Source organism: Xenopus tropicalis, chromosome 8 (genome assembly GCF_000004195.4).
Source record: "Xenopus tropicalis strain Nigerian chromosome 8, UCB_Xtro_10.0, whole genome shotgun sequence".
In the NCBI taxonomy this organism is placed as follows: Eukaryota; Metazoa; Chordata; class Amphibia; order Anura; family Pipidae; genus Xenopus; species Xenopus tropicalis.
In genome coordinates, this window is record NC_030684.2 from 109,565,160 (window position 1) to 109,585,045 (window position 19,886).

The 19,886-nt window shown below is 40.1% G+C and overlaps 1 protein-coding gene across 5 annotated transcripts; it reads right to left on the bottom strand.

Moving 5' to 3' along the window:
* Positions 1-1,302: 1,302 nt before the first annotated feature.
* srsf5a (serine/arginine-rich splicing factor 5 alpha) lies at positions 1,303-18,790 on the bottom strand. Of its 5 annotated transcripts, none has more exons than XM_012968197.3 (8): positions 14,143-14,295; positions 10,981-11,111; positions 10,579-10,649; positions 9,271-9,393; positions 8,963-9,032; positions 4,734-4,807; positions 3,354-3,464; positions 1,303-2,348 (listed from the first exon to the last, which is right to left on the bottom strand). In XM_012968197.3, exons 2-8 carry the CDS (start codon positions 11,104-11,106, stop codon positions 2,138-2,140), a joined length of 786 nt encoding a protein of 261 aa, XP_012823651.1. In that variant the 5' UTR covers positions 11,107-11,111; positions 14,143-14,295; the 3' UTR covers positions 1,303-2,137.
* Between the last annotated feature and the right edge of the window lie 1,096 nt (positions 18,791-19,886).

Sequence of the window (19,886 nt, forward strand, 5' to 3'; positions counted from 1 at the left end):
GGATAATACCGCCTGTTAGCCAGGGTTAGAAGCTTCTCAAAGAATGTTCTGCAAGAAGCTACAGGTATGGGATCACTTATCGGAAACCCTCTTCTATTCATATTCCAGCCTCTCATTCAAACCACTGCCTCTTTGCTAAGGTATTTTGGACCCTAGCACCCCGATAGCTGCTGAAATTCAAAACTGGAGAGCAGCTGAATAAAAAAATAATTAAAAAAAACTACAAATGAAGACCAACTGCAAATTGTCTCAGAATATTACTCTCTAAATCATACCAAAAGCTCACTTAAAGGTAAACTTAATATTTAATATTACTTAATAATTACAACTGCCTGTTGCATGGTGCAGCATATAACAAAACAGTAGAGCTTTCCCAAGAGATTTGCCTTGATAGTGCTGGTTTAATAGCCATATATTATTACTGAAATATGAATGAAGTGCAGGCATTATTTGCAGTAATGAATATGCATTAGTGATGTATGTTCAGAGTTGAATGTGCCTTAAAGGAGAAGGAAAGGCTAATAAAGAGTTAATCTCAAGCTGCAGGCATACCTTCAGTTGTCTCAATAGTGCCCTTAAGTCTCCCCATATTTCACCTGTTCAGAAGATCTGAAGCCAAACAGGAAGAAAAAATGCCGAGCTGTGTAAAGAGGATTCCCATAATGCATTGCTCCTGCTCAGACCCTACGACCAGGACACTGTAGGCGGCGCATGCGCATTGCTTGTTTTCAGTGACATGCTCCCCTCCCCTGCCCTGAGAGGACAAAGCACAGAATTAGTAGGGAAGCGCTGCGGGGGTTGGGTGGTTTTTGATTGCCACGGGGGGGGGAACGAGCAGGGGAATCCAAGATGGCGGCAAATACAGCTATGTTAGAAGGCAATTTTTGGGAGAAGTGACAATTATTTAAAAAAATAAAGTTGGCAATTTGCTATAGGCAAGGGGGCTGTACACTATCTTAAGGGCTACAGTAGTAGCCTTTCCTTGCTCTTTAGGGCTCTGGCACATGGGGGAGATTAGTCGTCCGCGATAAAACTCCCTGTTCGCGGGCGACTAATCTCCCCCGTGTGCCAGAGCCCTTAAAGGCAAACAAGGCTACTGCTTATTTCCAGAGAGTAAAAATAAATATAAAAAAAAATGGATTCCTCTGTCCAAGTTATAGAAAGCAACATACATTTTTTGTATATGTATATTTATATAAGGGTTATAGCTTCATCATCCCCTCCATACATCAAGGTGAAGTTTGGAATGGCAAAAGAGAACCCCACATGTGAATCCAGGTCGATAAAACACAACAAAGGTAGTTTGGTACATACTTGTGTTTAATAAAATCCAAATTCTGATGCCTAAACCATCTTGAAAAAAACAAACAAAAAAAAAAAACAAATAAAAATGATGGGAGGGTGAAACTCCCCACAGCTAAAGATTACACACAAATGGGGATATGTACGGACTGTAAAATGTAACTTCAAATGTGGACTGCAGAAAGCACTGAATTTGATATAAAAAAAAAAAAGTTTTAATATTTTTAATGTATTTCTAGCTATTCTACCTAAAAAAAAAGGTCAATAGGATTAATGAAACTTCCAGCCAATGTACTGTATAGTCCAATCACTAGCGCTCGTAGCAAATGTATAGAGCCAAACATGTATCTTGATAATTGGGTCTCATTTTTGCAACATTTACGCCAACAAATACATACATAGTCAAATGTGTGTGTGACTTAACTAAATAGACAAGTGGGAAGTCTGAAACCTTAATGCACATATTAGACCCTAACAGTAAATATGCAGTTTAAAGTCGCACTGAAAAATTTACATTAGGGAATAAATAAAAATCTACATTAATATAACTTTCACGGTGAAACCAAATATATCCATTGCAAAATGGAACTAAAACAAAAAATGCTGGGTTCTTTCACCCATTATAATCTTTTGACTTCATGTTTAGGTAAGGAGGCAGGGTTACAAGCAGCACAGGAAAGCTTTGGAACTCCAGCTGCTGCAGCACGGTGGTGCCAATGGTTTCCTGGATCAAGGCTACATTATCATTATGCAAGCACTTTGGTTACATTTTACAGTGGAAATCACCCTTCACATCTATCATCTTTCTCATTCTGTATACAACGCAGATCTGCCATTAATTACGGCTATCTGCTGAACTTGATCTGGACTGGCGCTTGGCAGCGCGCGGTGATAAGCCCTGTGCTGGCTCTGCAGAGCTATTTTTCTGGGAGTATTTTCTCTCAGGCGTACGGCTTTTGGACCTTGATCTGCTTGCAGATTTGGACGATCCACGAGATTTAGATTTGCTGCGAGACCTTGAGTGGCTTCTTGATCTTGATCTACTCCTGAAAAAAAAACAACAGAATAGAGGTTTATAAAGTGTGTGTTTACACCACCTTCATGGAGTGGGTGTAGAATTTAAATAAAGTTGTAAAGAGCTCATCCACCCAAAAACAACTGGTTTCACAGTGGAAAAAAAAAAAAAGTAATTCTAAATAAATTTTTCAATATACATTAAACATTTTCAGTTCTTTCAAAGGTATGTATAGTTGTATTGTCTATTGCATGCACTGTCTGCTTATATTCCCTGTGCTGCTGGCTCCAACTTGTGAAACAATTCTGAAAGCCAGATCTGGAGGGACTTGACTCCTGTTGCATTGTTTTAGGGCAAAGACACATGGGGCAATTAGTCGACGAAACTTTAAAAAAAAAAAAAAAATTTGTGGCGATTAATCACTGCGACTTTCCCGCCAAAGGATACTGTATAAGTTGCTGCGACTAATCACGACTGCGACTTATAATGCACGTTTTTTCGTTGTGCGGATTAGTAGCCGTGACTTTTTAAAAAGTCGCACCCAGGCAGTTGTTTGAACAATAGAGGGATATATGAATGGGAGAGGGCCTGATTAGAAAGATAAGTTATAATAGTTTTTGGCTGCTGGGAATAGTGACCCCCATTTGAAAGCTGTAAAGAGTCAGAAGAGGAAAGCAAATAATTAAAAAACAAAAAAAATAAAATTATGAAGACCAATTGCAAAGTTGCTAGGAACAGGCTATTCTATATTACACCAAAATATGACCTAAAAGGTGAACCACTCCTTTAGAAGCAACCAAGACTCAATACTTTATTGTTTTACTGTATTTCAGCATAGGATGCTGTCCTGCTAATAGCCACTATCTTCAGAATATGACATAAAGGACATATATAGAGTGATGCATAATCTAGGGAATGAATAAAAATAGCAGGGTAAGGAAGGGAGATTAAAAAGAAAAGCATAACAGCTGCAGCAGATTAGGAATCAGGGTCCCAAATGTTATTGGTTGATCTTTGCCAAATAAGAGACATTTACCTGCGTTTCTTACTATCTTCAGTTAGTTTAATTTTGCGACCACTTAGTTCTACACCATCCAGTTTATCTAAAGCATTCTTCATATCAGTATAAGATGCAAACTCCACAACCCTGGCAATAAAAAAAAAAAAGAGAATCCATGTTAGCATGTTTCAGTCAGTACCGAGAGACTGCTCTTTCTCAGTTCTGCCATTCATTCATCCCACAAAGGAGCAGATTGCTATAGAAGACTTATCTCCCCCACTTGCTTGGCATGCCCTCTCTCTCTGTATTGGGACAAATGGAGTAATTTATCTATAAGAACTGCCAAAGGATTCACCCTGAAGTTCTAATTATCTGTTTGTCAATGTACTGGCCTTTAGATCCAGCCTCTGCTGATATACAGTCATATGAAAAAGTTTGGGAACCCTCTCAGCCTGCATAATAATTTACTGCACTTTTAACAAAGATAACAGTGGTATGTCTTTCATTTCCTAGGAACATCTGAGTACTGGGGTTTTTTTCTGAACAAAGATTTTTAGTGAAGCAGTATCAAATTTAACTGAACTGGAGAGATTTTGTATGGACGAATGGTCAAAAATACCGCCATCCAGAACCCAGAGATATAATTCAATAATCCAAAGTCTATAGGAGACGTTTGTTTTCCATACATTATTTCAAAAGGCGGCCCAACTAAGTATTAATATAATCTTTGATAGGGTGCCCAAATTTATGATGCATATTTTCTGTTAATCCAATAAACTTTATGTCACTGCTGAAATACTACTGTTTCCATAAGGCATGTTATATTTTAAAAGGAAGTTGGTTTGAAAGCTCAGCCAATGATAAACAAAACTACAAAGAATTAAGAGGGGTTCCCAAACTTTTTCATATAGAGCAAAGGAAACAAGGACCAGTAAGCCCTAAAAAAATGCTTAATCACATTTAATCATAACGGTAAAATTATTAGCACTGAAGACAGTTGTTTAGTCCTGCATAGGTCCAACTGGGCAGACCTGGGTAGCCAAGTAGGGTACCTATGGACCACCTGCATGGTCAGGGGATTGGGGGTACTTTCTGCCCAAACCCGACTGCTTTTCAGGTATTCCTTGGGTACCATTACTAAGCATAACAATGTAAATATTTTGGGTTAATCTTGTACCATAACAGTTCTCTAGTAGTACTGTTAAATGTATGTAAGTTATATTTTACATAGTACTTGTATGCTGTAATGTACATAAACAGCTGAAGCAAAACTTTTTCATTTGTGGATACCTGACCTAACACAAGAGAACAGAAAGGGACACATGATATGGTAGAAGAAATAGAGAACCATATTATTCCCGTCTTGGTTTCGATAAGGAAGCAGATATGATATTTGTATTAAAATAACAGTCCTACCCCTCATTCCTGTTACTTCTATGGGCATCCACATAGGTTACCTCTCCGGCCTTCCTCATGAAATCTTTGAGATCCTGCAAGAAATAACAGAAATGACAAACTGTAGGTACAAGTTGATCAATTTATCCTTTTTCTTTAAAATAAAAATATGTGCAAAACTTAACGGTGAGATTGTATCTCCTAAAACAAACCAATGTTAGTGCCATGTATGAGAACTGTGATACAACTAAACAATATTAGTTAAATGTCTTAAGTGCAAGCTGTAAAGTTGCAATGTAACGTAGCTAATAAATCTACATTATGCACACCAGTATATTCTCTTGGTGAAGTAAATAAAACTGATATGTAACAGCTCATTTCTACAGTTACATACTTGCTGAGTTAAGATGTAAATTACTTGGTATGAGATTATTTTAAACCCAGTTTACTTACCAAAACAAAACACCAGTCCCCGGCGGTACCTTAAGCAAAGGGTCGCTTGTCCAAAACCTAGTTGACCAAGTCAGTAACTCTTACAAGAGAAGGGTGGAAGGCGGCAGGACAGCACCACAGCCTCATTAAATGATTGAGGTTAACCCTGAAACCACTGGAATCCCTGGAAGTGGCTACAGAACCTGAAGCTGACCTTAGCTAGCCACTCTTGCTCAAATCTGGACAAACCAAGAGATCTAGATCGGCAAAGCGGGAGCATAGGAACCAAAAGGAAACTTCAGAACAGGCCCAGCCCTAGAATTTCAGCCATTAGCAAACCAAAAATTCTTGGGCTCTCCTCCACACAAGAGAAACGAGGCTTAACCCAAAGAAAGGCTGTTAAAAGAGGTTCAAAAATGCACGTAGTTAGATATATATGTCTGGAAAAAATAAGTACTTTCTACAACAAAAGGACGGTCTAATATGAATTTTGTACACAGAATGGAGTGCACAAAACCATTTGATTAATAAACAACATAGAAACGGTTTATACATTATTCCCAACATTGAATATGCACATTTGGACTTCTAAAAACTCATTTGCTGCAGATTTTAACATAAATACAGGCAGACTGCATATTTAAATAAACAAACAAAATATATATTTATATATATATATTTGTATAATACTTGCAATGGGTATAAATGTGCCCAGTGGAATTGTAGCACTACAAAATTAATAAATTCAGAATTTCTATCGGTATCATGACACTACATAATAAGCATCATGCTTATTTTCTAGTTTTTGATATTAAATATAAACGGAGTATGTTCATTTAAATTGATGGTTACCAAATCAGGACTGGCATGAAGCTTTCCATTGCCACTGCCATAACAAACCCTTTTCAGTGTCAGTTAACAGCATATAGAATAGTGTGCTTGGCATGAATATATGCAACTTTTTATGGGATAATAATATTTTTATGGTTAGGGATGCTGGAAGTTATCCTAAGAAGTAGAAACACTTAAATAGTGATAAGCAAGTTTAGTGTTAAAAAAGGGAATATTTTTGAATACAAAACATTTAAAATGTAATAATAATACACTGTTTTCCATACATTAATAAACCAGTTACCCAATAAACCAATTAAGACTAGATTATGATGAAATGACACAACAACTGTACAGAGCCCTTGGGAGGCCTAAGGGACATAGATAATAAAATAGTAAGTTTTAAAGTTCTGTACAGGTGTAGCATCTAATATCCAGAATGTTCAGAGCTTTCCAGATATGGGATCCTAATTTGGATCACCATACATTAAAGGGGTGGTTCACCTTTAAGACATTTTCTATGCCGATTCTAAGCAACTTTTTAATTGGTCTTCATTATATATGTTATAGTTTTTTAATTATCTACCTTCTTTCAACTCGTTTGCAGTTTTTAAGTGGAAGTCTCTGACCCCAGTAGCCAAAAAATTATTGCTCTGTGAGGTTACAGTTTTATTGTTACTCTTTGTAACTTTCTTTTCAATTCAGGTCCCTTCTGTTCATATACCAGTCTCTCATCCAAACCACTCCCTGGTTGCTAAGATATCTTGTACCATGGCAACCAAATAACTGTGAAACTCCAAACTGGAGAGCTCCTGAAGTGAAAATGAAATAACTAAAAAACTATGAATAATAAAAAATGAAGACCAGTTGCAAAGTGTCTCAGAATATTACTCTCTACATCATACTAAACATTAACTCAAAGGTGAGCATGAAATAAACCCAATAGGGTTGTTTTGCCACCAATTTAGATCTATGCAGCTTAGTTACCATCAAGTACAAGTTACTGTTTTATTATTACATTGGCTCAATTGGAGATGGCCTTCCTATAATCTGGAGCTTTCTTGATAATGGGTTTCTGGATAAGAAATCCATGTGTGCTTTTGATATAGGGAGGATGTTGTCAGAAACAGATCATTGAAGGAAGCATAGTCTTTAATGTGTGACACAGTATTTGCAAACCAACTGCGCCTCCCCAATAGCCAACAAATAGAATAAAGATTGCAAAGTGAGGGCATAATAACATTTGCACCATCACACCAGTCTCAGGCCCGCACAGAAACATAAGCCCTGCGAGAATCAGTTACTCAATTACTGTCGACACTGGAATAGCAGCTCATTAGGATAGTAATGAAATGTGAGGGAACTAATGGAGTTGTAAAAAAAAATCCAAACGTTAAGAAAAACTTCTGCCTCAAAAAATGCAGTCTACCACTTAGTAAACACAATATATGCATATTTGTAATATGTAAAATAACTCCTTTGCCTGCAGAAATAACTCAACAGTAAAAAATCAAAAATATCATGACAACAAAGAACTCCAGATATTTGCTTATAATCTCATTTACAAAGCTAACATTGTCCTGTTGGGTTTTGGTTTACAGGATTTGGAAGTCCTATATATAACTATTAAAGTAGGTGGATAAGGTAGAGCCTGTTACATTACAAAGAAACACAGCACAGTTTTGTGACTTAAATTCCACCACTGAGGACCAAGTGAAAGGCACTGAATGTATATGTACAGGGAGCAGGACAGCACATGTGCTACTGAGTCGCTGCTATTGTCCTGGGGCATGCACACTAGGAGGTACCTGCAGACTGGGTCAAGAGTGTAAAAACAACTTTCTTTGTTGGCGTGTGGCTAGCAAAAAAGGCATATGTAGTTGGGGATTACCAACCTTCTTTACAAGAAAAATGTGTCTGGAACTGTAGGAAGTGATACGTGACATTTCTGACACAGGAAAACTAAAGCCAGTAACAAGAAATCTATAAGCTTATAGACACATGTAAACACATTGTACAATATCTGCAATTTATATAGAACAAAGTATTGGTTTAAATATATACACTGTAGATAAACCACCAAAAACAGAGGTTTTCCCCAACAGGGAAAAAAGGTAATTAAGAAAACAACATTTTGCACTGTGGTACATCAGTGCAGCATGCAACATACTCTACATTTTCCAGATGACCAGGCCATGAATGGAGTAAAAGGTAGGAAGTAAAATACCTGTGTAAGGTAGGCAGTATACATATATATGCCTGAAATGCATACATATGTATAAAGGATGGTACAACTGTCTACTTTCTATGGACACAGATGCCAATATGACATGCTTACAATATTTGAGTGAACCTTACAAGCTCACTTATTCAAGTCGTATGGAGAGGTATGTTCCTGCAAAACTGGCCAGCAGGATATAGAGTTATGACAAATGTTATATTTCTATTGGCCACAACCTCCCTCTGTATAATATGCAGCAGAGTGTCAACACTCCTTCCCAAGGTATCAAGATACTTAGAACAAGCTGGGCTAGTTAGCTAAAGATCACTAAAACTGAAAATAAGACAATAATATTGTGTTAAATAAATACTGGGGTTCTGCAGAAACAATGGCAAACAATTGGCAGTTGGAATAATGAAAGCAAACATCTGACTGGCTGTTGTAGTGTTTTTGCCCAATCTCAATATGCTACGCAATAGAGTAAGTGAAGGGTTTGTCTGACCTCTCATTCATAATTCTGCTATGACCTAGCATGGTGCCCAAAGTAACCAAGCAGTCACACACTAATGACTGTCAACAAAAGAATATAAATCCAACATAATCTCTTTGTTCCTAATAAAATAAATTTTACATTACATATAAAAGCTTGGGTATAAAAAGGCTTTGTTATAAGTACATCAAAAATAACATTAAAAAGGCTATATATTTTGCAATTTGCAATATTTAAAAGTCAGCAGAAATATAAATGAAAATATGCCATGCTCACCTGCCAACTGACACGAGAGGAGAGGTTTTCTACGATAATTCTGTGCTCAGTACGAACAGGTGGTCCATACCTACTGAAAGACAAATACCAATAAGAAAGTTAGAACATCAGAAATAACATGATAAAATATATATGAGAAAGGGATCCAACTTACACACTAAAAATGCTATGTCAGGCTAAGGGAACTGGGCACCATGGAACACTACAAGGATAAGTGTATAAACTTCACTTGTTATCAATACAAGTTACTAAGCAGCTGGTGTTCTATGGGCATGCATACAAAGAAGGTTCATTTAATTTCAGATTACCTGGGCCCACCACTATTGGACTGACGATAGGCAAAGCGATTTGGATACCTCCCCCCTCCTCCTCCTCCACCTCCCATCATTCCACCTCTTCCTCTGCGGTTCCTTGCATGCTCAATTGTCACCCTTAATGAAAGCAGGGGAAGAATTATGTTACTCAGATATATTTATTTATAAGTACAAGCTGCAACACGTGGAAAGTTTGGAAAATGCAATCAAATTAATAGTTCAAGGTACTCTGAGCTCTGCACTCTGCAACATGAAGTCAGGATTCAGAAGTGACAGGCATGGGGCAATTCATCTAAACAAAGTCATGCCTCACTTCTGTCCCAAAATTGACAAAAATTGCTGGCAGAGCAAAACCACTGCTTTCCATGATGATTCAAACAGTTACTAAAAGAATAGCTGAACAGAATATAAACACACAAATTGGGCTCAAGGTCAGTCAGTCTTAAAGGGACATTTGTACAACATTCACACATTCACATTAACAGAACAATCTTTGACAAATAGATAGTTAATTCATCCCAGAATCATCCCTCTGCTGATCCTTCACTTCAGCAGACTTAAAGGGGTTGTTCACCTTTGAGTTACCTTTTAGTATGATGTAGAGAGTAATATTCTGAGACAATTTGTCTTCATTTTTTATTTTATTTTTGTTCAGCAGCTCTGCCAATTAGAGTTCCAGCAGTTAAGATTTGGACATTGAAGGTAAACAACCCCTTTAAATATCTACAGTTTACAGAGGGAATACATTTGGAGCCAGTACATATTTTCAAAGGAAATCATAGACCTGACCTATAGTGTTTGGTGGAGCTGTTATACGACTATATTTAATATGCTAGAGAGAAGGGCAGCTGTATATGGCAGCTGTCACTCATGCAGCTAGTGCACGATTTAATGGCAGGCATTCCTGCTATTATCTGCAAGCATAAATGCAAACAGTATGCAGAGAAGCAGTGCCGTGACTTACAAGACAATATACTTTTAATGTGTATTCTGCTAATGTATAAGTGAAGAAGCTATTCCTGTTTTGAAAAGAAAGGGCATCTTAAATCTACAAACACTGCCCAGACTGACTAATCACAAGCAATGACTTACAAGTATATGACATGTATGTTCAAAATTAGAAATGTGCAGAAAGTACAGAATGGAATATTTTATGGTTTCTCTTCGTGCATTTAATGAAAGAAATCAATCAAGGAAGGAAGGAAAGTCAAATCAGGAGAAGTGGTTGAGAGGACAGCAGTTTCGTTTTCACATGCGTTTATTTGTACTTGTCAGTATTACACATCTCACAGCTTTTATTACCTTTCGTTGCACAGTACTTTGCCATTTAATTCATACACAGCATCGTCAGCATCTCTATGATCATCAAACTCCTATAATGGAATAAAACAAGGGCTTCAGAAAAACCAGTGCACAAGATACCAATTTCCTTGCAGCACCCGTATGGGGTCAAACCATCAGGCCCCAAAACCCTTGCCAAGGATCTTTGAGAAGGTCCAAAGATGATGGAATAGGCACTGTATGATGTTGTAAAAATAAAAACATGTATTGATCACAGGGAGAGTACTGGTCCTTCAAATCACATATTTTCTAGTTTATATACTTATATATCATTTTTTACATGAGAAAGGGGGGAAAACTAATACATAGCTTATGATTTAGTACTATGTTTGTACAAATGAGTATTCATCTAAGTGCACTTACCACAAATCCAAATCCATTCTTCAAATTGATTTCTCTGATGCGTCCATATCCTTTAAAGAATTTTTCCACATCTCTCTCTCTGGCATGGGGGCTCAGCCTTCCAATAAACACGCGGCAGCCACTCATCTTGTCTAGTCATAAAGAAAAACAAATCATAGGGTTAAATACCTACCATTGCCTACTATGATGCTCCCAGACCCTTCACACAGGGGGGTATGCTTTTAGATAGCTATGACTCTCAACATATTTTATCCATTTATTTAGGCTGCTTGTGCAGTACCCTAGCTGTAATAGAACCTAGGTCCTCAGCACTGTAAGTAAGCAATAATAACCACAGTAGACCCCCAAACTATTTACAAGACGAGAAACCATTGAGTGAGGATTTAACCCAGTACACATTTCCATAGCAAATAAGAGCCTTGATGCCCCAGTACAATGTGCCCATACCTGTGTAGCAACATTACAAAGGAGTTGACAGATTTTTTGCAAGACAAAAAGAAAATGCTATTCTAAGTATTTCTATAGTACATTAATGACAACATTTGAGTGTTTTGTAAGTTATTTGGACATTTAATTTATATCAAAATAGTATTTGTCTACTTCCTTGTACTAAACAAATACAAGCAAATAAATTGTAATATACGACTCTAATATTACACAGAAAACCAAATATTAGTAATAAAAATATAATTATGTTAGCTTGTGACCCTACAGTGATGCTACTGTTATGATTCACAGGAACAACCATGGCAACTGGAATTTCCAGAAAATGCCTACTATGCAGACATGAGCAATAGCATACTATGACCCCATGAGCTCTAACAATGTTGCGCCTCAAATATGATCAACAGCAACTGCCTGTATCTACACCCATTTCCAATGATGTTTACACTCTTTTTCAAAAAGCTTAGTGCTATCTTATCCGTAAGGATCTAACCCATGGGCATTCCCATATTTAAGCATGTGAGCACCCATGGGGACAGACCTCAAGGATAACCATCTGTTGGTTGCAGATTATATCCCCCCAGGGAGAAATGCTGAGATGAAAACACCCTTGCTTGCTGCCAGCTTTTTGGCTTTGTCTATAGGCGGATGGATTCTACAATGCTATGATAAAATGCAGTTTTCAGCTGGAAAATATTTCCGAAACTCTTTGGCAACCAAGCTCCAGCTAGGTAAAAGGAAAGGTGAACAAGGCCTTGATCTCAATTCCACCAATACATCTCCAGACCCTCCTACAGCGTCTGATAGCAGCCAGTGAACATGTTGTATGTGTATCAGTAAAAGATGGAAAAAACAAAGTTAAAGTAGGTTAATATATAAGATTAAGAGTTCCTATTTAATAAAGCCATTAATTCATTTCTATGGCATTACAATTTATGGTACATATATTGTGGACCACTGGTCCCAACTGGTATATAGGTCAGTTCGGGAATGGGACAGATTTGAAAGTTTCACCTGCTGAAACACCATGTCGGTCATTGCACAAGGCATCAGCATCTTCACATTCTGCTGTTCTTTGTACAGCCAACTGGAACAATAAATAAATACATACCATGTGCAGCCCCTTGCAAGTTTTCTGGCTGTTCGTAGTCAGAGTATGTACCCTATTGGTCTGTGCAGGTTAATTTTTCAAATGAATGGTAAATGCAATAAACTAAAAATATGTAATAAATGTTTATTTCTTCTGCCATGAGACAAACAGGCCTCAATTTCTTATGAACTTATGGGAAGGAACTGCTGACAGAAACTCTCTCAAATCCCCTGCATACTGTGGTTTCCATTGTTTCTATGGTGGTGAAAATAGCAGTACAGAATGAAATCAGTGAGTTGCTAGTTTTATAACCCAATCCACCAAAGATCTCACAAAAGGCATATTCCTCTGCAGCGACACCTCCGTGACCTATGCACTTATTTCCCCTACCCGCCCATTTTGTTTTTGCCTCCTTTTCCTGACAGAGTGTATGCTCTTTGGAGCAGAGACCTCATTCCAACTGTGTTTAATCTACCCAACGATGATCTGTATTCTGGAGAAATCATAGTATGCACTGGTAACATTCATCTTGCAACACACGTTCAGGTACTACAGAGGTTTTTGTGCCTTCTTATTCCTACCACCCTAAAAAGCAAGCAGCATGTCAATAGACTACAGGTGGCAGATTTGGCTCTTTCAAACGGAGTCGGCAGAATGTGTCAGCCAGTTATTAATTGGTCCCATTGGAGCAAATACAATATGCTCCAAAGCAAATATTATGGTTTATATGGTCATCACCCTGACAGCCTTCATTCCTGCTATCCAATTATCTGTCCCAAGGGCCAATCAATCAGCTAAGCCTGCCTCATCTTTTAATACATGGCCAGTATAATTTGAGTCCCTACCTGTATGTATGTAAGTATAATTTTATTTATAAAGCGCCACAAGGGTACGCAGCGCTGTACAGTCTTACAGAATACAAAATTACACACAGGGAGGACAAGTGATATAATAAATAAATACATATATGTATATATATATATAAGTGCCATGTGGTATGAGACACAGTAGGAAGGAGGTCCCTGCCCCGTAGAGCTTACAACCTATCTCTCTCCAGCTGCTTGGTGACAAAGTGACCAAAATACACCCTGTGTGTCATCAATGGAAAGATTATGTGCTAATCACTGAGGGCACACATGCTTGTGATCACTGCATCATAATGTTTAACTCATGGATCACAGACTATTGTTGGAACAGGGACAAAACAAACATGAATCTGGGCAGCTGTTAAATATTACCATACAGGTATCCGCTACTTTGTTTTTTTACATTAATTATTCTTCATATTTCCCCCCTCCCACAAGTACACCCAGGGAGGCGAAACACAATATCCAAGAGCAGCAGTTACTTTCTCTTTATCCTTCTAGAATGGACGGCGGTTGTGCAAGTAAGCCAGTAGCAGTGTAAGTGGGGGCACTTCCGGCCGCTGCACACACAAGTGTCACAACAAAGCGTGCTTTTCTTCTTTCAGCGCATAATGTTTGCAGGATAATAGCCGGACCCTAAGAGCCTTGCTGCTTTATTGAATTGTCCCTGGCACCTAGGCGTATGATAGCAAAAAGTAGTGCTGCTTCAGTGTGTCCTATGTGTGATAATAGTCATTTAAAAAAATGCAATATATAGCGTACCGTCCAGCAGTCACAGTTTTCCTAATCAGCCGCCGGTACTGGGTTGTTGTTTAAAAGTCCCGCAGCGGCGTTAACGTCCAGCACCTCGACTCCTACCGGAGAGCAGATCCAGCCGTCAGAAGTCTCATCTCGCGAGAACGTGACGTCACATCACTAGTCTATAAACTCGGCAAGCGCTGCCCCTTGTGGGGGAGAGTGAGGGGCTGTGCGTGTCTGTGGGTACAGGGTAGTGTGTGCTGGGTCTGCTCTAGCAATGATTATTTTCTCTTCATGCAGGTCAATTTTGTCAGGGAACACGTTTTTATTACTTATTACGGCAGAGTAGTCAACCCCCATATATTTTTGGCAGTATTTATATATTTTTTACCCTACTTTGGCTTTTTTCCGCCTGTCGCCCGTCATCAAATAGCATTCAATAGCAATTTTTTTATTATTATTAACTTTTATTTATAAAGCGCCAACATATTCCGCAGCGCTGTACAATAAGTGGGTTTCATACATTGGACATACAGAGTAACATAAAGCAATCAATAACTGATACAAGAGGTGAAGAGAACCCTGCCCAAAAGAGCTTACAATCTACAAGGAGAAAGGGAAAGGGCTGAGACACAAGGTGTGAGAGGTGGGGCACAGGGTATTGGGAGAGGCGGGGCACAGGGTATTGGGAGAGGCGGGGCACAGGGTATTGGGAGAGGCGGGGCACAGGGTATTGTGAGAGGCGGGGCACAGGGTATTGGGAGAGGCGGGGCACAGGGTATTGGGAGAGGCGGGGCACAGGGTATTGGGAGAGGCGGGGCACAGGGTATTGGGAGAGGCGGGGCACAGGGTATTGTGAGAGGCGGGGCACAGGGTATTGGGAGAGGTGGGGCACAGGGTATTGGGAGAGGTGGGGCACAGGGTATTGCTTTTAGCAGCACACTGAGGTTTTGTTAGACTAAATTATTTTTCTTTTTAAAAAATAAATCTTATGAAGTTTGCGCGAAATTGTTGGTGTAAGCAGCGACATCACCAGGGGCATTTGGGCATGCGTAGGCAGCGTATTTTCAGCTTCAGTTTGGCGTTTGTACATGCACATGATGTGAGTTCTGGAAGCATGGGTTGGCGTGTGACTTATGGGTATATCAGCAAATTTTCTGCCACACTATCCCCCAGCTGCCAAAGCATTAAAGTTAAGAGCTCTGTTCATTGTGGCCATGCCAGCTTCCCAAGAATAATTCTCTGCTTACTAGAACTTTTACTTGTGCCAGAGATAAATCCAAGCAATACCTTCCATGGTTACAAAGCAATACCTTCCATAGCTACCTGCAGTACTAGCCAGGGTTACAAAGCAATACCTTCCATGGTTACAAAGCAATACTTTCCATGGCTACCTGCAGTACTAGCCAGGGTTACAAAGAAATACCTTCCATGGTTACAAAGCAATACCTTCCATGGCTACCTACAGTACTAGCTAGGGTTACAAAGCAATACTTTCCATGGTTACAAAGCAACACCTTCCATGGCTACCTGCAGTACTAGCCAGGGTAACAAAGCAATACTTTCCATGGTTACAAAGCAATACTTTCCATGGCTACCTGCAGTACTAGCCAGGGTTACAAAGAAATACCTTCCATGGTTACAAAGCAATACCTTCCATGGCTACCTGCAGTACTAGCCAGGGTTACAAAGCAATACCTTCCATGGTTACAAAGCAATACTTTCCATGGCTACCTGCAGTACTAGCCAGGGTAACAAAGCAATACTTTCCATGGTTACAAAGCAATACTTTCCATGGCTACCTGCAGTACTAGCCAGGGTTACAAAGCAATACCTTCCATGGTTACAAAGCAATACTTTCCATGGCTACCTGCAGTACTAGCCAGGGTTACAAAGAAATACCTTCCATGGTTACAAAGCAATACCTTCCATGGCTACCTGCAGTACTAGCCAGGGTTACAAAGCAATACCTTCCATGGTTACAAAGCAATACTTTCCATGGCTACCTGCAGTACTAGCCAGGGTAACAAAGCAATACTTTCCATGGTTACAAAGCAATACTTTCCATGGCTACCTGCAGTACTAGCCAGGGTTACAAAGCAATACCTTCCATGGTTACAAAGCAATACTTTCCATGGCTACCTGCAGTACTAGCCAGGGTAACAAAGCAATACTTTCCATGGTTACAAAGCAATACTTTCCATGGCTACCTGCAGTACTAGCCAGGGTTACAAAGCAATACCTTCCATGGTTACAAAGCAATACTTTCCATGGCTACCTGCAGTACTAGCCAGGGTTACAAAGCAATACCTTCCATGGTTACAAAGCAATACTTTCCATGGCTACCTGCAGTACTAGCCAGTGTTACAAAGAAATACCTTCCATGGTTACAAAGCAATACCTTCCATAGCTACCTGCAGTACTAGCCAGGGTTACAAAGCAATACCTTCCATGGTTACAAAGCAATACCTTCCATGGCTACCTGCAGTACTAGCCAGGGTTACAAAGCAATACCTTCCATGGTTACAAAGCAATACTTTCCATGGCTACCTGCAGTACTAGCCAGGGTTACAAAGAAATACCTTCCATGGTTACAAAGCAATACCTTCCATGGCTACCTACAGTACTAGCCAGGGTTACAAAGCAATACTTTCCATGGTTACAAAGCAACACCTTCCATGGCTACCTACAGTACTAGCCAGGGTAACAAAGCAATACCTTCCATGGCTACCTGCAGTACTAGCCAGGGTAACAAAGCAATACCTTCCATGGCTACCTGCAGTATTAGCCAGGGTAACAAAGCAATACCTTCCATGGCTACCTGCAGTACTAGCCAGGGTAACAAAGCAATACTTTCCAAGGTTACAAAGCAATACCTTCCATGGCTACCTGCAGTACTAGCCAGGGTTACAAAGCAATACCTTCCATGGTTACAAAGCAATATTTTCCATGGCTACCTGCAGTACTAGCTAGGGTTACAAAGCAATACCTTCCATGGTTACAAAGCAATACTTTCCATGGCTACCTGCAGTACTAGCCAGGGTTACAAAGCAATACCTTCCATGGCTACCTGCAGTACTAGCCAGGGTTACAAAGCAATACCTTCCATGGTTACAAAGCAATACTTTCCATGGCTACCTGCAGTACTAGCCAGGGTTACAAAGCAATACCTTCCATGGTTACAAAGCAATACTTTCCATGGCTACCTGCAGTACTAGCCAGGGTTACAAAGCAATACCTTCCATGGTTACAAAGCAATACTTTCCATGGCTACCTGCAGTACTAGCCAGTGTTACAAAGAAATACCTTCCATGGTTACAAAGCAATACTTTCCATAGCTACCTGCAGTACTAGCCAGGGTTACAAAGCAATACCTTCCATGGTTACAAAGCAATACCTTCCATGGCTACCTGCAGTACTAGCCAGGGTTACAAAGCAATACCTTCCATGGTTACAAAGCAATACTTTCCATGGCTACCTGCAGTACTAGCCAGGGTTACAAAGAAATACCTTCCATGGTTACAAAGCAATACCTTCCATGGCTACCTACAGTACTAGCCAGGGTTACAAAGCAATACTTTCCATGGTTACAAAGCAACACCTTCCATGGCTACCTACAGTACTAGCCAGAGTAACAAAGCAATACCTTCCATGGCTACCTGCAGTACTAGCCAGGGTAACAAAGCAATACCTTCCATGGCTACCTGCAGTATTAGCCAGGGTAACAAAGCAATACCTTCCATGGCTACCTGCAGTACTAGCCAGGGTAACAAAGCAATACTTTCCAAGGTTACAAAGCAATACCTTCCATGGCTACCTGCAGTACTAGCCAGGGTTACAAAGCAATACCTTCCATGGTTACAAAGCAATATTTTCCATGGCTACCTGCAGTACTAGCTAGGGTTACAAAGCAATACCTTCCATGGTTACAAAGCAATACTTTCCATGGCTACCTGCAGTACTAGCCAGTGTTACAAAGCAATACCTTCCATGGTTACAAAGCAATACTTTCCATGGCTACCTGCAGTACTAGCCAGGGTTACAAAGCAATACCTTCCATGGCTACCTGCAGTACTAGCCAGGGTTACAAAGCAATACCTTCCATGGTTATCTGCAGTACTAGCCATATATATGTGGAAGGTAGTGGGGAAATGGGATTTACAGTGCAGTGCCTCCACCTAGTGAGCACTGAAGAGCACACCTCGGGATGTCACTAGGAAATAATTACACACAACAGAGTTTTGCAGCAAAGATAAATGTTATATACCAGTTTAGAAAAGTGGATTAACTATAAAATACAAACAGTATAAACCCTGATTTGCGAAACCCATGTGGATTTGCCAACTCCCGGCTAAGTCTCTCCCAGGACACAGTCCCACACTCCACTCCTGGTGGAAATACCCTTTCCCAGTTGAGTCTCTGACAAAGCTCCTTCTCTTTAGTTTCTTTAGGTAGCTCTACCTGCCACAAAGTCTTATAGGCAATTGCTTCCACTTAGCAGGCACTCAAGAAACACCTGTCCTCACACAGGGGACACACACTGGAGTCTCTCCCTCGAATCACTCACCAAGGACTCACATGGGGATACAGGCATCCAACAGCAGCTAAGCAGAACTCTGCCTTAATAGGATGGAGCTTGATGCAAAGCAGAGCACACTCAGCCGGTTACTCTATCTCTTCTCTCTGGATCTGCAGCAGGGATAACTTTAAAACCTGCTGGCCCCACCTGTGGTTTTGACTCCAAAGCCAGGCACTCCCTGGATCTTCCTTTTTTCCCAGAAGTGCACTGGGTCTCCCAGCCAATCAGATTTCTCTCCATTCTGTAACTGGGCTGGATGATGTCACAGACAGAAAAACAGGGGTATCAGATGGTTCCAGAAACTTTGAGATTTTTCACAATTTCGTAACAAAACAGGGCTAATTTAGGGCTCTGGTACACGGGGAGATTAGTCGCCCGCGGCAAAACTCCCTGCTCGCGGGCGACTAATCTCCCCGAGTTGCCTTCCCTCTGCCATCCCACCGGCGAACATGTAAGTCGCCGGCGGGATGGCAGACGCGGCGGCGCGATTTCGGGAAATCGCCGAAAAAGCCTCGCGAGTCTTTTTCGGCGATTTGCGCGAAATCGCCTCGCCGCGTCTGCCATCCCGCCGGCGACTTACATGTTCGCCGGTGGGATGGCAGAGGGAAGGCAACTCGGGGAGATTAGTCGCCCGCGAGCAGGGAGTTTTGCCGCGGGCGACTAATCTCCCCGTGTACCAGAGCCCTTAGGAGAAGACAATGGGTAAAGTTGGGCAAAGGTAATCATGTGTTTAGGGTTTTTCCACTATGGCTTAAAAAGATCCCAGTTTTTTATGGGAAAACTAGACAAGATTTTCTTGTGATTTGGGGACAAAAAAAGGGCTAATTTTGTAAAAGGAGAATACTGGATGAAATTGACCAAAAGTAATCTTCTGTCCTTACTCTGAAGTGTGCAGGCCCCATGTCAGTTCAGCAGTACAAAGTTTCAGGGTCTAAAAGGGTGTTGGCGAAAACCAGTGCAGTTTTCCCTGTTTCATGGAGGCGTTAGCCCATACCAGCTGTCGCAAACAGTTACACATAAGCAGCCTGCTAGTTATTTTGAGTTCAGGTCCAGTGTTTTACTTAAAGACTAGGGTCTTATTTTTCACGATTTTCTAGTAACATTATTAGATTTTTTAGAATATATTGGCTGAAATGTACAGTAAAATTTAGTTTTTAGGTTCTTTTTTCCACAGTGGCATGAGAGGGTC